The sequence below is a fragment of the Monodelphis domestica genome, chromosome 6 (genome assembly GCF_027887165.1).
Source record: "Monodelphis domestica isolate mMonDom1 chromosome 6, mMonDom1.pri, whole genome shotgun sequence".
In the NCBI taxonomy this organism is placed as follows: domain Eukaryota; kingdom Metazoa; phylum Chordata; class Mammalia; order Didelphimorphia; family Didelphidae; genus Monodelphis; species Monodelphis domestica.
Window position 1 is genome coordinate 7,524,184 of NC_077232.1, and position 18,499 is coordinate 7,542,682.

At 56.7% G+C, this 18,499-nt stretch overlaps 2 protein-coding genes across 2 annotated transcripts in view; one reads left to right on the plus strand and one right to left on the minus strand.

Moving 5' to 3' along the window:
* Nucleotides 1-10,827, plus strand: part of LOC103092046 (protein IWS1 homolog) — a 46,728-nt gene extending 35,901 nt beyond the window's left edge. Inside the window, exons 4-5 of the mRNA XM_007502723.3 lie at nucleotides 5,159-5,256; nucleotides 10,150-10,827. The gene's annotated coding sequence lies outside the window, so the exon portion shown is untranslated. The remainder of the gene's footprint in view (nucleotides 1-5,158; nucleotides 5,257-10,149) is intronic.
* On the minus strand, nucleotides 4,359-11,281 carry OVOL1 (ovo like transcriptional repressor 1). The gene is made up of 4 exons (XM_016425377.2): nucleotides 10,904-11,281; nucleotides 7,916-8,133; nucleotides 7,061-7,250; nucleotides 4,359-6,683 (listed from the first exon to the last, which is right to left on the minus strand). Exons 1-4 carry the CDS (start codon nucleotides 11,001-11,003, stop codon nucleotides 6,388-6,390), a joined length of 804 nt encoding a protein of 267 aa, XP_016280863.1. The 5' UTR covers nucleotides 11,004-11,281; the 3' UTR covers nucleotides 4,359-6,387.
* Between the last annotated feature and the right edge of the window lie 7,218 nt (nucleotides 11,282-18,499).

Below are 18,499 nucleotides of genomic sequence, written 5' to 3' on the forward strand. Positions count from 1 at the left end.
TATTCACTTCCTGACTCCTTCCCCTTTGACTGTGATTTCCTTGGGAGCAGGAGCTGTATCTCAAAGCATCTCAGCCTCCTCCACACTGGACAATCCACAATTTACCAGCTGAGGTGTCTGTACCCACTGATTTTGGGGTGGTCAGAACTGGCTCCAGCTAGATGCTGTGCTCTTTCCCTCAGGCTTATCAGAGTGCTTTAGAGCCCTCCCCCACTCCAACACATGATGCCCTATCTTGGTAACTTATCCCACCCCCTCTGTTCCTCAGATCTCTAGTCCAGCAATGGCAGCGCTTGCTTTCTCCTGCACCAGCAGATCCAATCTTTGTACTGCTGGTGCTTCTGGATTGCAGTCTAACAGTAGGCTTTTGCTCCTGAAAGGCCATGAACAAGCTGATTGTCAAAGCCTGAGCAAATTTCCTGAAACCCAGGTCTCTATGGCACTGGAAAGAATGAGGGGTTACCATGGTACAAGGGTGGATTTTGATGTAAGTCTCTGTTGTGTCCTTGGATCTTCTAGTACAGCCTCACTGCCAGCAAAATGAGCTTCGGGGGAAGGGTGCCAAGTGAACTCAAGGTCAATGAGTGTGAGTTCCTGGGTTCTAGGTTTGTTTGTTTACCTTTTTTTAGATTCACAGAGGCAGCTGATGTTGCTTTATCTTTGGTGCATCATTTTTGTTTTGGAGATGTTTGAGAGGTCATGGGATCAAAGAAAATGTCTAGTTCACCATCTTGTTGCTCAGCTGGTTCAAGTCTTGCACTTAATAAGTGTTTATCAACTAAATGACTAACTAGTAACACATCTGTCTAAAATGCTTCAAAGAGTTTGGGAAGAATAACCAAATAAATTGCAACTGATGACCTAAGACCATGTGAATTGTCATATTGAGGGAAAGGGCTTTTGAGCCAAGAAGAATTATTGGAACCAGAGAGAGGCTAGCCAGCTCCTACCTCAATGGAGTCAAAGAATTTGATTGTTTCCTTAGCTGAAAACAATATGTTACCATATCAGCTGAAGAGAATACAGTACCATCCGATTGAGCTGGTGGGTGAAGATGGAAAAAGATGGCCTCTGTCCATCAAAAAGTGATCCTAGTGAGTCCAGCACAGATGTTGTTCCCTAAGGAGAACTGAACTGTACTCTGCCTGGTCCAGTTCAACAGATCCAGAGCAGCAACCAAAGGGACTTGCTTGACCCAGTCCAGCAGCAGATTACCCATTCAGAGGAGACATTACACCTGAAGAGGAACACCACAAATGAGCCACCCAACTAGACTAATGGTGATGCAGTCAGTGCCTTTAAAGAGACTCGGCCATTACTGACCCGACACCCCTCAACAAAGTTTGATAATTACCTTATCATGTATGTTCCCTACATACGTGTTTCACAGGCATGGTAATTTAATTTCATGCCTACTCTTCTCCCACAGACTCTGTGTGTATTTATGGGATAAGGTATCCCTTTTGGGGGAGAAATACATTATCATTTCTATGCTTGCTTTTATCTATTGCCATTTGAGTAAATGCCTTTACTAAAGAACTGACAGAGTTTACTGACTGATTGTTAAGGAGGAGCTCACTGATTGGGGCTCATGGTCTAGGATTAGGAGATTAGTCTCCCACAGGGTTGCCCCTAGAATCCTTAAAGTGGTAGCAGCCACTCCTTGGAAAGCCAACTTGCCAGTGTGAGTGGTGGTAAGACAGGAGGAATGTTACAAATATATTCCAGAATTTTTCCAGGAACAAAATCAAGATTTCTGGCCTATCATTTGCAGGCTTTATTCTCTTCCCTTAAAAAAAGAAAATAGAATTTTATTGAAGCCTTTTGTTTTTTACATCAGCATAATTTCCCCAATTATCCTCTTCCCTCCCCCTCTCAAAGAGCCATTCTATGTAACAAAGAGTATTTTTAAAGTCATAAAAAGAAAAAGAGAGAAAAATCAGCACAATTGAGAAATACATTGAAAAAGCCTGAAGATAGGTACAATATGTACAAAATGCAACATTCGTGAACCTCTTGTTCTCTTCCCTTTAAAAAAAAACAGGACAGGATTTGCCCTCCTCCAGCTCTTGAGTTTGGTCTTCTGCTCTCCGTGATTCTCACGATTCACCAGGGACCCCTTGCCCGCTCGTCCAGTTACCCTGGCACCCTGGGCCTGGCAGCAGGACTCGGCCAAGGCTCTGGTGATGGAGCCCCCATTATCCATTTTGGCTCTGTCCTCTCCAGTGCAAAAATTAGCTTCCTTGGCAGAGAAAAGGCAAAGCCAAAGAACTGAGCAGCCCGTTCCCCTCTGCGTTACCTCCTGTCCTTGTCCCAGGCAGTCTGGGGAACATCGCCATCCCCTCTGTAGAGCTGAGAGCATGATGTTGGCTGCCTCCGTGCTGAGCGGAGCCCTCCTGGCAGGCGGCCAGGCTTTGGGATTGCTTCCCAGCCCTTCTGTTTCCATCTGCTTTCTCTGAATCGGAGGGCTCCAGGGCGCTGGGGATCCGCGCGAGATCCCTGCTCCTCCTGGGCTAACGGCTCCCAGATCTACCCATCTTGCCCCGAACTCAGAATGGGATTTTAGCCCAGGTCCTCAGGCTCCACGGCCAGGCAAGCCAAAGTGGCCGCCATGCTCTGGGCAGCCAATGCTGTGCTAGCTGCAATCCAAGTCTCCTCTCCCGGATCCATCCCCACGTCCTGCGTGGACGATGGGGATGACGCTGGAGTCGGAAGATCCCGTCCCGGCTGCTTCCTGCTCTGGGCCCGGACACTCCATGTGTACAGCAGAGATGGTGGCTACGGCTTCCTGGGAGAATCCTCGGGTCCCTCACTGGCCCTCCTCCCCTGGCCAGCTGCTGATGGCCGCTCTCCACATGGCCTCAGGAGATGCTTTGTGTATCCGTGGGGTCTCCCCCAAAAGGCAGCTGTAGAGAATAGAGTTCTTTACTTGCAGCTCCATGACCCTGGGCATACCACCTCACCTCTGCTTGCCTCAGTCTCCCCATCTCTACAATGGGGCTCACAATCGTGCTAACCTCACAGGATTGCCCGAGTACTTTGTAAACCTGAAGTTATTAAGTAACTGCTCAGACGGATCATAACTGGCTGGTTAGGTCCCTCCGCCCACTGTACCCCCTTTCTGGGCAGATGGTGTCCACTGAGGGATGGCGCTATGCCGTGCCTTTCTGCTTCCTAGATTTCCTCGGGTGAGGTCTCCCTCCTCGACCTCAGCCCCTCCTTTTGAGTCCTGTCCCAAGTCTGGTATCTGTGAGCCTCTTCTTCATCTCTTCTCACCCAGATTGGGAATTTGTTTCTAGGCTTCCAAGGCAGATGGGTCAGGAAGCCTCAGTGCCATGTGACCCTGGGTCAGTCATTTCACCTCAGTTCCCTTATCTGTAAAATGGAACAATAATAAGCACAGCACCTGCCTCGGAAGAACGTGATGCGAATCCAGTGAGGGATTGTGACTCAGTTGGCAGACTTGGAAGGGCTAGGTCAGGTCTAGCTACTTCCAGGATCAATGATAACAGACTGGCCCAGGGAACCCTGCCAACCCTCTAGAGCCTTATCAGGTCTCCTCCCCAACAAGGAGCCAGACTAATCTCAGGACAAGGGAAAAGCCAATTAGGGGTGGGAGTGAGCAGTCCACATAATGGTGGAGCTCTCCAGGGCCAAGGGGGCTCCTCTGGAGAGCCAGGTGGGTCTAGAATAGTTTTCAGCCCCCCCCCCCCCCCCCCGCCGCCATAGCCCTCTGGGCCAAGCCAACCTGAAAATGGCAGCATCGCTGGCTCCAGGGTCTCCGGCTCCTCTAGGAATATTTTGGCCTGAAGCTCCCGTTGTGCCAGCTGAAAAGCTGCCCCTCGTTCCCTCCTTTCTGGAGCTGGGAAAGGGAGGGGGCTCACGGGGCCAAGAATATTGCAGAGACCAAGGCAGGGCTTAAGGATCTTCCTCTCTGAGGCCTTAGTTTCCTTATCTGTAAAATGAGGCCCTTAAACTCAGTGGGCTCCCAAGGCCCATCCAGTTCCAGCCAGGAGACCTTAGCCGTAGTTTGGGGATTGCCTCGTGGCATCTCCAGGGCTGAGGTGGGGGAGCAGGGAGGGCAGGATGGACGGGCTGGTCATCTGCCAACTTGTTTTTAACCCTTTACCTTCCATCTTAGAATCAGTACTGTGTATCGGTTCCAAGGCAGAAGACCTGTGAGGGCTAGGCCATGGGGGTGAAGTGACTTGCCCAGGATCACACAGGTAGAAAATATCTGAGTCTAGATTGGAACCCAGGACCTCCCGTCTCTGGGCCTGGCTCTCCATCCACTGAGCCACCCAGCTGCCCCAACAACTTATTCCCATTGGCACAAAGGAGGAGAGGAGAGACACACATACACAAGCAGCACCACAGAGGTCTCCGATTTTAATAATGAGCAGAAAAACAAGCTACAAAATCAAACAGACAATAGAGAAACCTCACAACTCCAGTAGACAGAGAAGCCCATGTGTAGTGACAAAACCATGTAAACGAACGGAGACCGTCGTACTCTCCGGACAGAGAAGCCCCTTAGATTCCTGGAAGAGGGTCTGGAAACACGAGAAGTCCTCGGCATAGCACTTGTGTGCACCAGCAGGGAGCACCAGAACCATAAGGCGAGTCAGAGAAAGGTCTCGGGTGTCCCGGCCTTAGCAAGAACCTCTGGCTGGTTCATAATGAAAATGGATGATCAGCATTTTAGGGGTTGGCCAGGCCTGTTCGGGGTGGGTGTCCAGTCTTATGCACCCCTTTGAGCAAAGTTGGAATAAACGGTTGGGGAGCAGCTCTCCCCTTGGCCACAAAGGAAGAAAACACACAGGGAAATTGCCAAGGCACACCCGGCTCTACAGTGATTGTCCACCATTGGGATATTTACCAGTAGAGCGGACAAACGAATATTCTTTCCAACTTTCCAAAGCAGAACCCAACCCCACCTCCACCCCTATAAATTGAGAAACGTTCAGCGAAAGGGGCAGCCCTTCTGTTGTCCTTTCCCTGACAAGTTTCTGATGGGTTGGTAGGTTAACATTGTGCTCTGGTCTTTTTTCTTGCTGTTCTAGGAGCGTGCGTGCTGGGCCTTGCCAAAGGTTTAGAATTCTTAGAAAATGCACCAGTTCTTTCCCACTTGACCCCCAGCTATGCTACTCCCTTTCAGGGTGCCGAAGGAGACCAGACCATGGATTCTCTGTGACCGAGACACAAGCATTTGCCTTGCCTGCCCCTGGCCAGAGCCAGAAGCAATCTCCTGGTGTGGTGAGTGATCTAAGTTGCTATTCTAAGTCCATTTATGAGTGAAGAAGTGAGAAGCAGCCCCAGCAAGTCCTGAGGGGGGCTGCAAGGGAGTGTGGTAGAAACTGGCCCTGAGAAGAATGCCCCATCCTGAGAGATGAGAGAAGGCAGAAGGCTCTGTGCCTTGTCCAGGCAGATCTCGAAGGAGAGAAAGTGAGAGAGCTCCCCCAGGGAGGGGGCCAGACCCCAGGGGGGCAGACAACAGAGCACCTGCCCACAGTGATGAGCCACAAAAGAGGTAGGGGTGGAGATGAGCTAGCTTTTTCCCTCTGAAAAAGATTTGCATCAGCACCAAAAATATATTACTATCTGTACATTTGTCATCTTTAAAAAAAAAAAAGCCTAAAGCAAAGAAATCACATGAGGTCATGCCTCCTTCAGGCCTGTGTGTGTGTGTGCACGCGCCCATGTTTCTGGTGATTTCAGTGTCCCTGTGTGAGAGAACACCTGCGTTCTGGCATGGGGGGTGGAGCCAGACATGTGCCATTGGCCAATTCTTTTAAATGTGAAAGTCTTTGTTTAGCTCCTTATTCCTGAGCCCCCAAGAGCTGGGGGTTCGCAGCTTATTGTCTTCAAGTCCCACTTCAATACAGCCAGAGGGAAAGGTGGGAGTATTGCCTAGAGAAAGTCTGCTGAATCTTCCTTATAGAAGGAAGGCTGAGAGCAGGAACCATCTCTGCTTTCCAGGGCTTAGAAGGGGCTGGGCCCGCTTGGTAAAGCCTTCCACGGAGTGCCCTGTGCCTGGGCAGCAAGAAGTGGCAGCTCTGTGCCAGGGTCCCTTGTCCAAATGTTCTAGCCGCAGCGGGTTTGGCGCCCTTCCTCCAGGTGGCTGAGGGCAGAGAGCCTGGCCTACCCTGGGGTTTAGAGATGGTGGTTGTTCTGCAGCAGGCTGGTGTCTGGTGAGCCACAGCTCTGCTTTCCCAGGCTTGGAAGGGGCTGGGCCCGCATGATGAAGCTTTCCACAGTGTCCTGTGCCTGGGAGGCAAGAAGTGGCAGCTCTGTGCCAGGGTCCCTTGTCCAAATGTTCCAGCTGCAGCGGGCTTGGCGCCCTTCCTCCAGGTGGCTGAGGGCAGAGAGCCTGGCCTACCCTGGGGTTTAGAGATGGTGGTTGTTCTGTAGCAGGGCAGTGACTGTGTTCTGCAGGGCTCCAGCTCCCTTCTTGGAGGTCTTCCTTAGCAGTGGGCTATCAGGGTGGTGCTCCTTGAGGTGGAGGACGTGGCCCTCTTGGCTATCAGAGGTGCAGCCACACTCCTCACACACATAGAGCTTGGCCCGTCGTTCCTTGTAGGCGTATTTCTGCTGCACCCCGTGGATCTTCTTGAGGTGAGACTCGAGGGAGCAGCGCTGGGTGAAGGCTTTGTCACACAGACTACACTTGTACGGACGAACACCTGAAGGAAAGAGGGGGGCAGAAGTGATGAAAGGGCCTTTCCTTGGTACCCCCAAAGCATCCCACCACAGCCACCCCTGATCTTCCTGGCAGATGGAGAACAAAGAACTGGCTCAGTTTGGCCCCCAACTCTCTGATCATCAGCATGCTTGCCATATTGGCGCCCACGTGTCCCCATTTGGCTCCTATTAAGGAGACTAATCTTAGTTCAGTGTCACACTCTTTTCCCTGCCTGGCACCAGCTCCATGCCATGGTGGATGTTTAGGCTGCTTGGGAGGCTCCAAGGGTCCCTCTCTGGCACTGGAAGGTGTCTGAGCCATCCTGGTTGAGGCACTGTCTGCCCTGCAGGCCCTTTGGGTTGGGGTCCCCCCACTCACCGGTATGGGTGCGGACGTGTCTTTTGAGGTCAAAGGTGTCATTGAAGCCCTTCCCACAGTAGGTGCAAAGATGCCTCTTGACGTCATTGTGGCATTTCATATGGCGGTTAAGCATGCGCTGGTAGGTGAAGGCCTTGTGGCAGATATGACAGGTGAAGAGGTCCCCGCTCGGGCTGTCCCCCATGGTCACCTGGCCAGGAACATCAGAGGCATGAGGGGCCTTAGCCTTGCCCACCTACCTGTGCCCTGGGCTCTTTCCTCATCCTCTTCTGGCTCTATGGCTGCAGGCCCTCTCCCAGAGCTCCGCTGACCCCTCGGCCACCCTTCCTAGCTTTGATCGTGACAGCTAACACAGGTCACCACAGGTGAAGAAGCCAGAGAAGCGTGGAGCCCAGGCTGCCGTCACTTCCTGGGTGTCTGAAGTGGGCAGCTGCCTGTGGTTACTTTCCACTCCCCATGGGACTCTCCCCTCAAGGCCTCAGTTGCCTATTCAGTAAAATGGGGACATTTAGCTAGGTACACTCGAGGCCCCTTCTGGAGTTCAATCCTTTCATCCCTGGAGTGCAGGGGCGGGCCCCAGAGAGAACCCGCCCCAGATGTCACACATACTGTGGACAGGGGAAGCCCCTAGCAGGGAGGCCCACCTGAGTCGTCTGGCGAGATGCCAGGGCTCATGGGACTGCTCTTCAGAAAGCCCAGGAGCCGCCCCACTCCCTGCCCTGGCCTGGGTTGCACAACAGGGAGGAGTACATGGTCACCAGGCCCAGGCTCCGGAGGGCTAGCCGCCCCAGGCCCACTCTAACTCGCCTCCCAAGCCCTGAGTCCGGGGCCCTGAAGCGGGGCCGGCCTCCTCACCTTTATCTTGGGCCGCAGAAAGCCATGGTCATGGGCCTGCGAGTCAGTCAAGCAACCCATGTCTTCTGCCGGCAGCTGGGCCACCACACAGGGCCCAGGGGCTGCGCCGTAGCCAGGTTCCCGAAGACTCATGTCCAGGGCCAGCGGGCAGGAAGGCGGCTCGGCCACTGAGGGCTCCAGATCATGGTAGGGCTGCGGCGGGCAGAAGCCAAGGCTGACTGTGGACAAAAGAGCCAGCGCGTTAGGGCTGAGATGGTTTGGATCAGGAACATTCTAGTCCCAGCCTGCCTTCCACGGGGCAGCCTCGAACCCAGCGCCAAGGCCGGCTCTGCCCCTCATTCCACCACAGGCTTCCCACCCCATTAGGGTAATTGCAGGCGACGCCAGCCAAGCAGGCATCGCAGATCAGAGACATGCCCGCTGAGTAATTGGTGTCTTAGCGGAACTGGGAGGCTTCGGCCTTCTCTGCCAATTAGCCACCACCGCAGCAAAGCGCCTGCCCGGGTGCTCCACCTGGGCTGGTCCCTCTGGATTCCTGCTGCGCGGCCCACACCCTCTGCACTGGGGGGCAGGAAGCAGGCGGCGGAGGCCCGGCCTCTCCTCCCCGCCGTGCCCCTTCTCTGTCCCGGCGGCCCCCGCAGGGGAGCCCCCTCCCTAGAGTCCCCAGTGGTTCTCTAGGTGCTGCCACCCACTCCCTGAATTCCTGGGAGAAGGCGGGTGGCTGCGGCCCAGCCAGGCGGGCAAACAGGCCACGGGGGTGGAGCAGGGAGGAGGCCCCATGCCGCAGCAGGTGGATTCACTGTAACAGTCTCCTGGGCTGCCTGCCAGTCCTTACACAACCCACCCCCGCACCGGGGACCGCTTGCCGTGGCACAGAGGGCTGGGCCCCCCTCGGGCGCGGGCGCTGGCGCGGCGGCAACACCGATACCTGGCAGCCCGCGACGCGGCCCCTCCCCCGCGGCCCCCAAAGCACGGGGGAGCCTCCGGGGCCAGCAGAGGCCAGACGGGGAGCTCCGGGGACAAGAATCGGGCTGTTGGTTTTCGATCGGCTGTGGCTGCCAAGCCCTCTGCCGGGAAGACGTTCGAGGCTCCCAGCACGCCCGGGCCCAGGCAGAGGGGCTCGCAGACCCTGCCCGGGCCCTCCGTGAGGGGCTGGGGTGAAACCAGACGTGGTGGCCAAGGCCCCCAGCTAGGGTGGGGGCCTCGCGGCGCCCTCCCGCCCCGACCAACCGGTCCTCCTGCCCATTAGCATGCGGGCACTGCCCTGGGACGGGTGGGCGTGTCGGTGTCGGGTGCGAGCGTGTCACTGGGGTGGCCCAGCCTCGAGGCAGGAAGCAGAACTGGTCGGGTCCCTGCTGCCAGGGCGCCCCGGCCCCTAATTAAGCGTTTCCGGTGAGGCGGCGGCTCACTCATCACCCGCCCACAGCCCGATGGTGCCCTCTCTGCCCCGTGAGTGCCCCGACCCAGCGCAGACCCCAAGTGGTACCCAAAAACGAGGTCCTCCAGGCCGGACGTGACTCCCCTGCTCTGCGCCGGGCCTCTGCCTCGGGACACCCAAGAACCAGGCAAGCTGAGTCCCCGGGGAGCCCTGCCCGCCCAGCCTCGGGACCCCGAGCACTCCAGGCCGCCCCCAGGGGCTCCCCCATACTGTGGACCCCGGAGGGCCAAAGGAGCAGCTGTGGGGCTGTCTGCCCGCCCAGCCCTGGGTGTGGGAGGGCATCCCAGGCAGGAAGGGGGAGGCCTCCGGCTCCAGGGGAAACCTCTGCCTGTACCCCAGGCTGCACCCCCCTTCCCCCGCCGTTCACTTGGGGATCCTCCCAGGGCCACAGCCCCTCCCCCCCCCTCCAGAGGGTCACCGCTCAGCAGCCCAGAGAGACGTGCCGGGAGCTGCCTGGGTCATGGATGACTTGAGATGGGATAAGTGGGGCAGGGAAGAGGGCAGGAGGCCTGGGTGAGCATCCGAGCATGGAGCCGGGCAGGGAGGGGGAGGGGAAGGAGGGGGCGGAACAGGATGCTAAATGCCTACTATGTGCCCCCCCCAAGTCCTTTCCAGTTATCCCGGACAAGCAGCTACTACTATGACCCCCTTCTAAGTTGTAGGAAACTGAGGCAGGCAGGGAAGGAGGGCCTTGCCAGGAGTCGCCTGGCTAGCCAGCCCGGGGCTGGATTTGAACTCGCAGCTCTAGCCCCCGGGGCCCTGGGGCCGCTCTAATCACTGCCATTTCCTTCCACAGGTCTGCCCCCCCTCCCGGCGCGCGGCCGCATCTCCAGCCTGCCCGGAGTCTCCCCGAGGAAGGCGTCCAGCTGCCTGCCCGGCTCCGTCCCTTGGCCGTCCCGGCGCCCAGACGCCGCCCGCCGCGGAGGCTGCGAAGGGCCGCTGGCCCGGAGACGCGGGGTGGAAGCCGCCTCCCCTTCCCACAGTCCGAGCCTCCGTGGATCAGATCCCAGCCGCGGCGGCAGGAAGCGGAGCGCTCCGCGGGGCCGGGGGCAGCCGGGAAAACCAGTGAGCCGGCAAGAGCGGGCCGGGAGGGCGGGCTCGTCGGAAGGGCTGGGGGCGCCCGGGTGGGACGGAGGCAGGCGCGGAGGCCCCCCGCACCCCTTCGGCTGGCCCCCGCGGCCAGAAGGCCCGGCCGGCTGACAGCGGGGCCCGGAGCCCATTTCACCTGTGCCGAGCCGGGGGCGGCCCCAGCCATCCCGGCCGACCAAGGGTCAGAGTCAGCGGCGGCTTAATTACAACCTCCGCCCTTCCAGGAGGAAGGAGCCCGTCCTGCCCCCGCCCCGTGCCCGGCCAGCCTCGGAGCTCGGCGTGCAGGGCGCCGGGCGCGGGGGGCCGGGGGTGTGGACGGACGCGGCGGCCCCGGTCCCTCCCGTCGGGGCAGCTTCCCCCAATAAAGCAGCACCGCTCGCCCCCAGCCTGCTCGCGGTCTTTGGTTCCCCGGAGGGGGCGCCCGGGGCAGGGAGGGAGCGGGGAGCCCCGACGCCACTCACCCGGCACGTAGATCTCGCCCCGCTCCTCGTCCGGGAGCTCGCTCCAGTTGCGTTTGCCCGTGGAGACACACGGCTTCTTGACCAGGAAAGCCCGCGGCATGGTCGCGGCTGCGGGGCAGGCGCGCGGGCGGAGGGGGCCCAGAGGAGCGGGGGAGAGGAGGAGGAGGAGGACCAGCCGCCGCACCAGTGCCCGTGCCGTGCCGCGCCGCGCCGCACGCTGCCGCGAGGAGCTCTACTGGGTGCCGTGGAGTGTCTAGGCGCGCTCTGAGCCGGCCGGCCCGACGGGCTCCCACTTTATGGGCTTGGAGCGGCGCTGGCTCGGGGCGGGCGGTGCGTGTGCGCCCGGGGTGGGGAGCGCGAGGGAGGGGCCGGGGTGCTCTAGTCTAATGAGCCGGGCCGGGCGTGGGGCGCGGACGGCGCATGCGTGGGGAAATAACGGTGACCAGTCCCCCTCGGGGTGACCTGCCCAACCGGTTCTCCGGGCTGGGAGGGGGAGAAGGAGGGGGGAGCGGGTTTCGGAAGGAGCCGGCCTGGAGCTGAGGGGGCGGGGGGGGGGCGCCTAGACGCCGCCCCCGGGGCACAGCCCACACTCGTTAAAGGGAGCCCCGCACTGGCGCCGGGCCTCCCTCCGGAGCTCCAGGCGCCCAGGTGCAGCGGTCCGCCCTCCCGGCCTCAGTTTCCTCTCCTGTCAGGTGGGAGAGTCGGTAGGACGGTTAGCCTCGTTCTGTTCCACGTCCCCTCCCGGCCGGTCTGGTCGCGTTCCTGGGCCCCAGCCTCAGGCCGCGGCGTCCTCGGAACTCGGACCCTCGCCTGCGGCGTCTCTGCTGGCCCCCAGCCTCAGTTTCCCCTCCCAAGCTCCCGGCTGTGTGGACAGATCTGCGTCCCAGGCCAGGCCAGGGAGGGAAGGAGGCCCTGCAGGCACCCACCGAGCCATCACCTCGCCCAGCCCCCTCCCCTCCAGGGGGGAAGCCTCAGTTTCTTCTTCTGTAAAATAGGGACAGTCCTTGGGCCACCTGCAGGGGGCAGGAGTCCAGGCGCCTGTGCCTGAGAGGAGGCAGGCGGGAATCTGGGGCACCTGCGGGGGCCTCCCACTCAGGGCGGCTCCTCTGGGCTGCGGGGCCCTGGGGAGAGCAGCCAAGCGGACGTGGGGATTAAGGGGGGCACAGAAGCCCCGGAGGCAGGATTCAAACTCGGGACCCCAGCCGCAGGGCTCTGCCCAGACCATCTCTCCTCACCACATGGTTACCGGCCTGGTTCTGGTCCGGGCTGGGGCCAGGCCCGGGGGGGGGAGGGGGGCACCAGGGGGAGGGAAAGGCCCGTCCTGCAGAGAGCGGAGCCCAGCTCCAAAGCCGGGGGAGTTCTAGGGAACTTCCTAAAGGGGGGAGAATCGGGCCGGATGCAGAAACCAGGTTCTAGGCGGGGTGGCAGGGCTCTCCCCCTTCACTCTCCCAAAGGGCCCCTCTTGAGCCCAGCGCGGGGTCTCCTCCGCGGCAGGTGAGCTCGTGTGGGGACCCCGGTTCAGCCCCAGAGGCCAGGTGGGGTACAAAGACCCAAAGGACAGTCCCTGCCTTGGAGCAGCAGAGACGGGCACAGGGCCGTCCGTGCGTCCGGGGCTGGGTCCTTCCATGGCGAACGGTCAGTGGCTTGGACGTCTTTGGCCTGGGAGAATCGGGAGGCGAGGAAGAAGCTCCGAGTCAGCCCTGGAAGAACCCAGGAGGCACCGCCCGCTCCTCCCCCGGCTTCTCGGAGCAGCCCGATTCTTTCCCTTTTTTTCCATGAACAAGCCTTCCTTTTCTTTCCCTCCTCTTTCCCTCCCCAGTTTGGAGAAAAGAAAAAACCAAAAGCTTTCTAGGAAGATACGCAAGCCAAGCAAATTCCCCCGAGAGCCAGGCCTAAAAATGGACATTTTTCCTTCTGCGCCTCTCTGTCTTCCGTTTGGACAGTCAGTTTGGAAGTCTTTTTTTAATTGTTCAGTGGGGTTGGGGGGAGGGGAGGCAGAGATGATAAATGCTTGTAAAAATAAACCAGAAGCAACCTCTTTAATCTTGGGGTGTTTATCAATTGGTCAATAGCTCTTATTTTTGTACATTTGAATCTGTTCCTTATCTAACCTGGAAAGCATACCTTTCAGAAATTTGCCACAAAGATCTTTTTCCCAGTTAACGGTTTTTCTTCTCATTTTAGCTGCACGGATTTTGTTGGTGCAAAATCCTTTTGGTTGTGTGTTTTTCTTCTCTTTGCTCCTTGCCCTTCTCTTCACAAAGAAGCGAGTGGCGAGTGCGAAGCGCAGGGTCTACGAAGCACTTAGCCGTTCCGTGCAGTCTGCGTCGGCTCATTTCCTCTTTTCTTCTTTCTTCTTTGGCCAGACACCAGCCGCAGATCCATCCTTAGCTTTTCTTCCTTTTTAAACCTCCTTTGTGGTCCACCCCCCAAGGTGGGATTTGTTTTGCTTATAACTAATCCTCTCCCGAGTCTACCCTCTTTTTCTTCTCCCCAATCCTCTCATTTCCCTATTGAATGGAACGTAATTCTATACCAATCTATTTGTGTGTGTGTCCTAATATCCTTCCACCAATTGATCCACCTCAGTGGAAACGAGGTTTAATATCTGCTCCCCCTACCTCTTTTTCCTTGTTAGTAATTTGCGTTCCCACATGATGCAAAACAGCACGTTCCCCTCCCATGCTTGCCCTTTTCTTCCTTGTTTTAGGGTTCTTAAATGTCCCCCATGCCCCCCTTTTCTTACCTATGACGAAGGTACCACTTTTTTCTCCTTCCCTGTTAGAACGTGAATGCTTCAGTAGTCTCTTCTGATTGTTCCCTATATGTACGTTTCAAAGTTTATGCTCTGCTCTGGCCTTTTTATCAGGAATGCATTGACAGATGAGCTTTATTTTTTGCCCTTTGAGGCTTGTACTCAGATTTCCTGGGCGATTTGCTCTTGGTTGTAAGCCTGAGTCTTTTGACTTTTGGAGTATCTTATTCCCAGCTTTTCTCTTTTTAATTGTGGTAGCCACCAAATCTTGTGTGGCTCACTTTCTGACTCCTCTTGAACTCTTTCCAGATGTCGTCACCGTTTTTTCTTGAAATTGGAAGCCCAGGATCATAGCTGTGAAATATACCAGTCAATAGCTCTGATTTTTGAAAGTTTGAATCAGTTCCTTATCTAACTTGGAAATAATACGTATCTAAGAAAATTGCCACAAAGATTTTTTTCCCAGTTAACTTTTTCTTCTCATTTTAGCTGCACGGATTTTGTTTGTGCAGAATCTTTTTAATTGTGTGTGTTGTTCTTTTCCATGCCCCTTATCCTTCTCTTTTCAAAGAAGAGTGGTGAGTGAGAAGTGCACACTCTACTAAACTAAAATTCCTGGGATTTTTCATTTTAGAATTTCTTTTAAGAGGTCACCAGTGAATTCTTTGTTCTTTCAACTCTAACAGACTCTAATAGGAAGGCATTTTTCATTCAGGATTTCTTGAAATATGGTATCTAGGCCCTTTTTTGGTGATGGATTTCAGATAGACTAATGATTCTTAGATTTTTCTTCCCTCTGTCCTGCTTTCCGAGCAGTATTTCATATTTTTAATATGAAGTGCTTTGTAATTTCTTCCATTTAAAAAAATAATTTGAGTTTTTTTAAGTCCTTGCCTTCTTTCTTAGAATTAATACTGTGTATTGGTTCTAAGGCAGAAGAGTGGGAAGGACTGAGATTCAGCGCCTGGGTCAGAGTCTCGTGATTATAACAACTATTATGTCAATGGAGATTAAGTGACTGGCCCAGCAACACACAGAAAGTATCTGAGGCTGGATTTGAACCTAGGACCTCCCGTCTTTGGCCTGGCTCTCCATTCACTGAGCCATCCTGCTGTCCCCCAGTCATCTGACTTTTAATATTTGTTGTCTCATGAAGACATGGACTCCTGTTTGGTTCATTCTCATTTTCAGAGAGTCTGAGGTTTTATGCCTTTTGTACTAAGCTGTTCATTCTTCTTCCAAGTCTTCCCTCTAATACTCTGATTTCTTTTCTCCAGAGATCTTTCATTTCTAGCATGATTTTCAAACTCCGGCTTCCTTTATTCCGGGAATTCTAGTTGCCCCTCCGGCCAAGCGTGTCTTCTTTCCGGTTCATGGGCAGACAGCCCAGAGCCGTCCTCGTTGGGGTTGGAGCCTTGGGCAGCCGTGGCTCGACGCGGCTCTTCCTCATGCTCGTCTTCTTGGGGTTTCTTTTCCGGTCTTGCTTCCCAGATCAGGATTTTGTCTGCAGGTTAGACTGGGCCCCTCGGAAGGGGATGCCCAGACCCGGCTTGGTCTTCCCCAGATTTGGCCTCCTGAGCTCTCGGGGACCTCGGGGGCAGCCGAGGCGAGGGCCGGGGCCGAGATTGGCTCTGGCCAACACGCCTCCCGACGTCCCCTGGGCTGGAGCTGGTGGCCCTCTCCAGTCCCGGGCCCTCCGCGGAGCTCTAGTTGGGCGCTGCTCCCGAGGAGCTTATAGTCTGACGGAGGTGACGCGCGCCGTGCACTGGGTACCAAAGAGCTTCAGACGGGGGATGGGAGAGGACCAGCCGAGGGAGAAGGCAGGCGCCTGAAGTAAGCGGGAGCGGGGAAGACCTCGCAGAAAGGGAGGTTTGGGCCAGGGCAGCTGGCAGGAAAAGACGGGAAGAGCCTTCTGGCACGGGCAGGTCTGAGCGCCCAAACTCCCTGCCCTGGTCATTCACCTGCCGCCGGGTCTCTGAGCTAATCCTGCAAGCTCAGGCGTCTCGGGCACACACACGCCCCTTTCTGGACCGGATCACGGCCCCAGGCCCATGGCTAGATGGATGGATCCCTGGCGGCTCCCTGAGGCTAAGCTCCTTCTGAGATTCAACTCCTGGGCCGGAGTCCCACGATTATAACGAATATTTAGTGCGAAAGCCTTCACAGGTATCTCATTTGAGCCTTACCATAGCCTGGGAGGCAGGAGCTGCTGCTATCCCCATTTTACAGCCAAGGAAACTGAGGCAAACAAGTGAAGCAGTTTTTCCTAGGTAGTGTCTGAATCTGGATTTGCACTCGCGTCCCCGAGGTAGTCTATCTACAGGAGCACCAAGCTGCAGGCTGGCGTGTGTACCTGCTTTTTTTTCATGGTATCAGCCTCTAGGCACCCTCTGCCCCTGCATGCCCCCAAGTCGGGGCCCCCTGTTGAAGGGTTCTGAGCAGCCTCTCTTGGCTTGCTGAGGTTTCTCCTCGGGGGTCCCCATCCCCGACAATCTGCCGATCTTCCTCGGTCGTTCCTGGAATAGAGATGGGAGAGAGCCCAACGGTGCCGCCATCTTTGCCGGCCAGCGGCCTTCTCCCCACTTTGTCTCACGGTCGTCAATAACGGTCTCGTCAATAACCCACCGACCCATGTGGATGAGCTTCTCCAAAGGGACATTTACTGAAAAGCCGCCAACCCCGAGGCCGAAGCACCGTCTGGCCCCCAGGCGGGTCCCTGGGGGTGCCGGCCGAGCGCCCTCTGCTAGTGGGACAAGGCCTCGGGGGGGCAGGTCCCCCTGGGCCCCCTCCCAGACCCGCCAGCCTCCGGAGCCCAAAGGGGATCCTCGGCCCAGAAAGAAGGAAAAGGAGAGCCCCAGGGCCAGCCGAGGTCCGCAGGAAAGAGCCCCAGAAGCCCTCGGCATCCGCATCCGACCGTGGGGCCACCCGAGGCCCGAAGCCCCTCCAGGGAAGGAGCCCCTTCCACTGCCCAGAGGGCCTGGGGGCCGGCCAAGCGGAGGGCCAGAAAGCGAGGGAGAAGCCGCCACAAGGGGGCGTCCGCTCCAGCTGGAGGCCGCAGGGACCAGCCACCCTCTTCTCCCAACCTCAAATTGGAAGAGGCCCCAGAAGGGCCGATTTATGGCTGCTCTAGTTGCTTCCCACAGGCGGGTAAACCGAGGCCCAGAGAAGCCAGCCAAACCCACCCCAGACAAGAATTCCTTCTACAGCCTTGCTGAAGGCTGGCGGGGGAGGGAAGGCCCCTGTCTGCCCCCACAGATGCCCCCCTCTGGAGAGCCAGCCAGAGGGCAGTCAGCCATCTGCTAGCATAGAAAACCTTGCAAAGCCCCAGCCTGCCGGCTCTGCCTAGATTCGTCGTTGCTGCTCCCACCGGCTTCCGCCCCCCACGGGTGAGAAACGAAGCCCTGGAAGGCTCGGACCCGGATCCAGGCTCCCCGTCCTCCAGACGCCAGCCGCAGCCACCTCGGGAGCCTCCTCTTCCCAAGTTCAAACCAACGTCCCGCTCACTGGCCGGGAGACCCTGGGCAAGTCACTGGCCGGCTGGGAAAGGGCCAGCCCTGGAGGAGCTCCACCCAGCGGGGTCCCGAGGGACGGGGTCGGCGCTGGCAACTCTCTTTAGCTCCCATCTGGCTTCAGCCACTTCCGGCGTGGGTCAGGCGCCACCGAACAAGTCCGTGGGCTTCTCTTCCTCGAGGCTCCTCGCGAGCTTCTTTCATTGTTGTCCCATTATTTTGTTCTTTTGTGCGCTTCTATCTGATATCAATGCACGCTGTGGGTTTTATTTGGTTTGTATTTATTTAAATTTTCTTTATACTTTATTCATTGAGCAAATAAAGCTTATTTATTTATTATTTCCTTTATCGAGTAAGTAAAATCCAGTGGCTTCGTCTTACCTCCAGAATCAAATACGAATCCTCGGTTACTCCCCTCCATCTATTCTGCAATCCAGCTCTGTTGGCCTGCTGGCTGTTCCTGACCAGGCACTCTCGTCTCCAGACTCCATGCCTTTGTCGTAGGTTTTCCGGATGCCTGGGATGCCCTCCCCTCCTCCTTTCCTTCTCATAGTTTTTTCTGACTTCCTTCCTTAGCTCAAAGTCTGTCTTCTGTGGAAGGCCTTTGCCAGTTTTCCCTGAGATTTCCTTCCCTACATGTGAGATGGATGGGCATCCTCGGCTTATCCCAGGGCTTGGCACACAGTAGGCACTCAATAAATGCTTGTTGACTGACCAACTGACCAACATACACAATTAGTTGCCAGGTGGATGGTGAATCGTCGCGGTGGCCCAAGGACTCCCCAGCGGTTTGCCATTCTATTATCCCTCTGAGCGAGGGCAGCCCGAGGGCCGCTCCAGGGACCGGGCGCTGCTCTTTCAAAGGGACTTTGCAGTTTGAAATGTCTGTCTCTGTTTCCAGTGAATGTCGGGGTCAACTAAGTGCTCAGTGGATAGAGCGCCAGCCTGGAGTCAGGAGGGCCTGGGTTCAAATGGGCCTCGGTCACGTCCGGGCCGTCAAACCCTGGACACGTCACTTTGCCCCCATTGCCTCACTCTCGCCGCTCTTCTGCTCGGGAACTGATGCTGCGGATCTCAATTCCAAGCTACAAGGTGAGGGTTGGGGTTTAAAAACTAAATAAGAACCATAAGATAAGATAAATGTCCGCCAAGTCCAGCATTAGCATGTGCATGGCACTCCACCTCCATAGCCCCCCACTTCTGAAAAGAATGGGGCCACCTTCAGTCATCAGCTCCTCTCTTTGGTTCTTTCCATTTACTTTGGGGTCACCATCAATCATATGTTGGGGTCACCATTGGGTATATAATTCTACGTTGGGGCAACCATCGTGT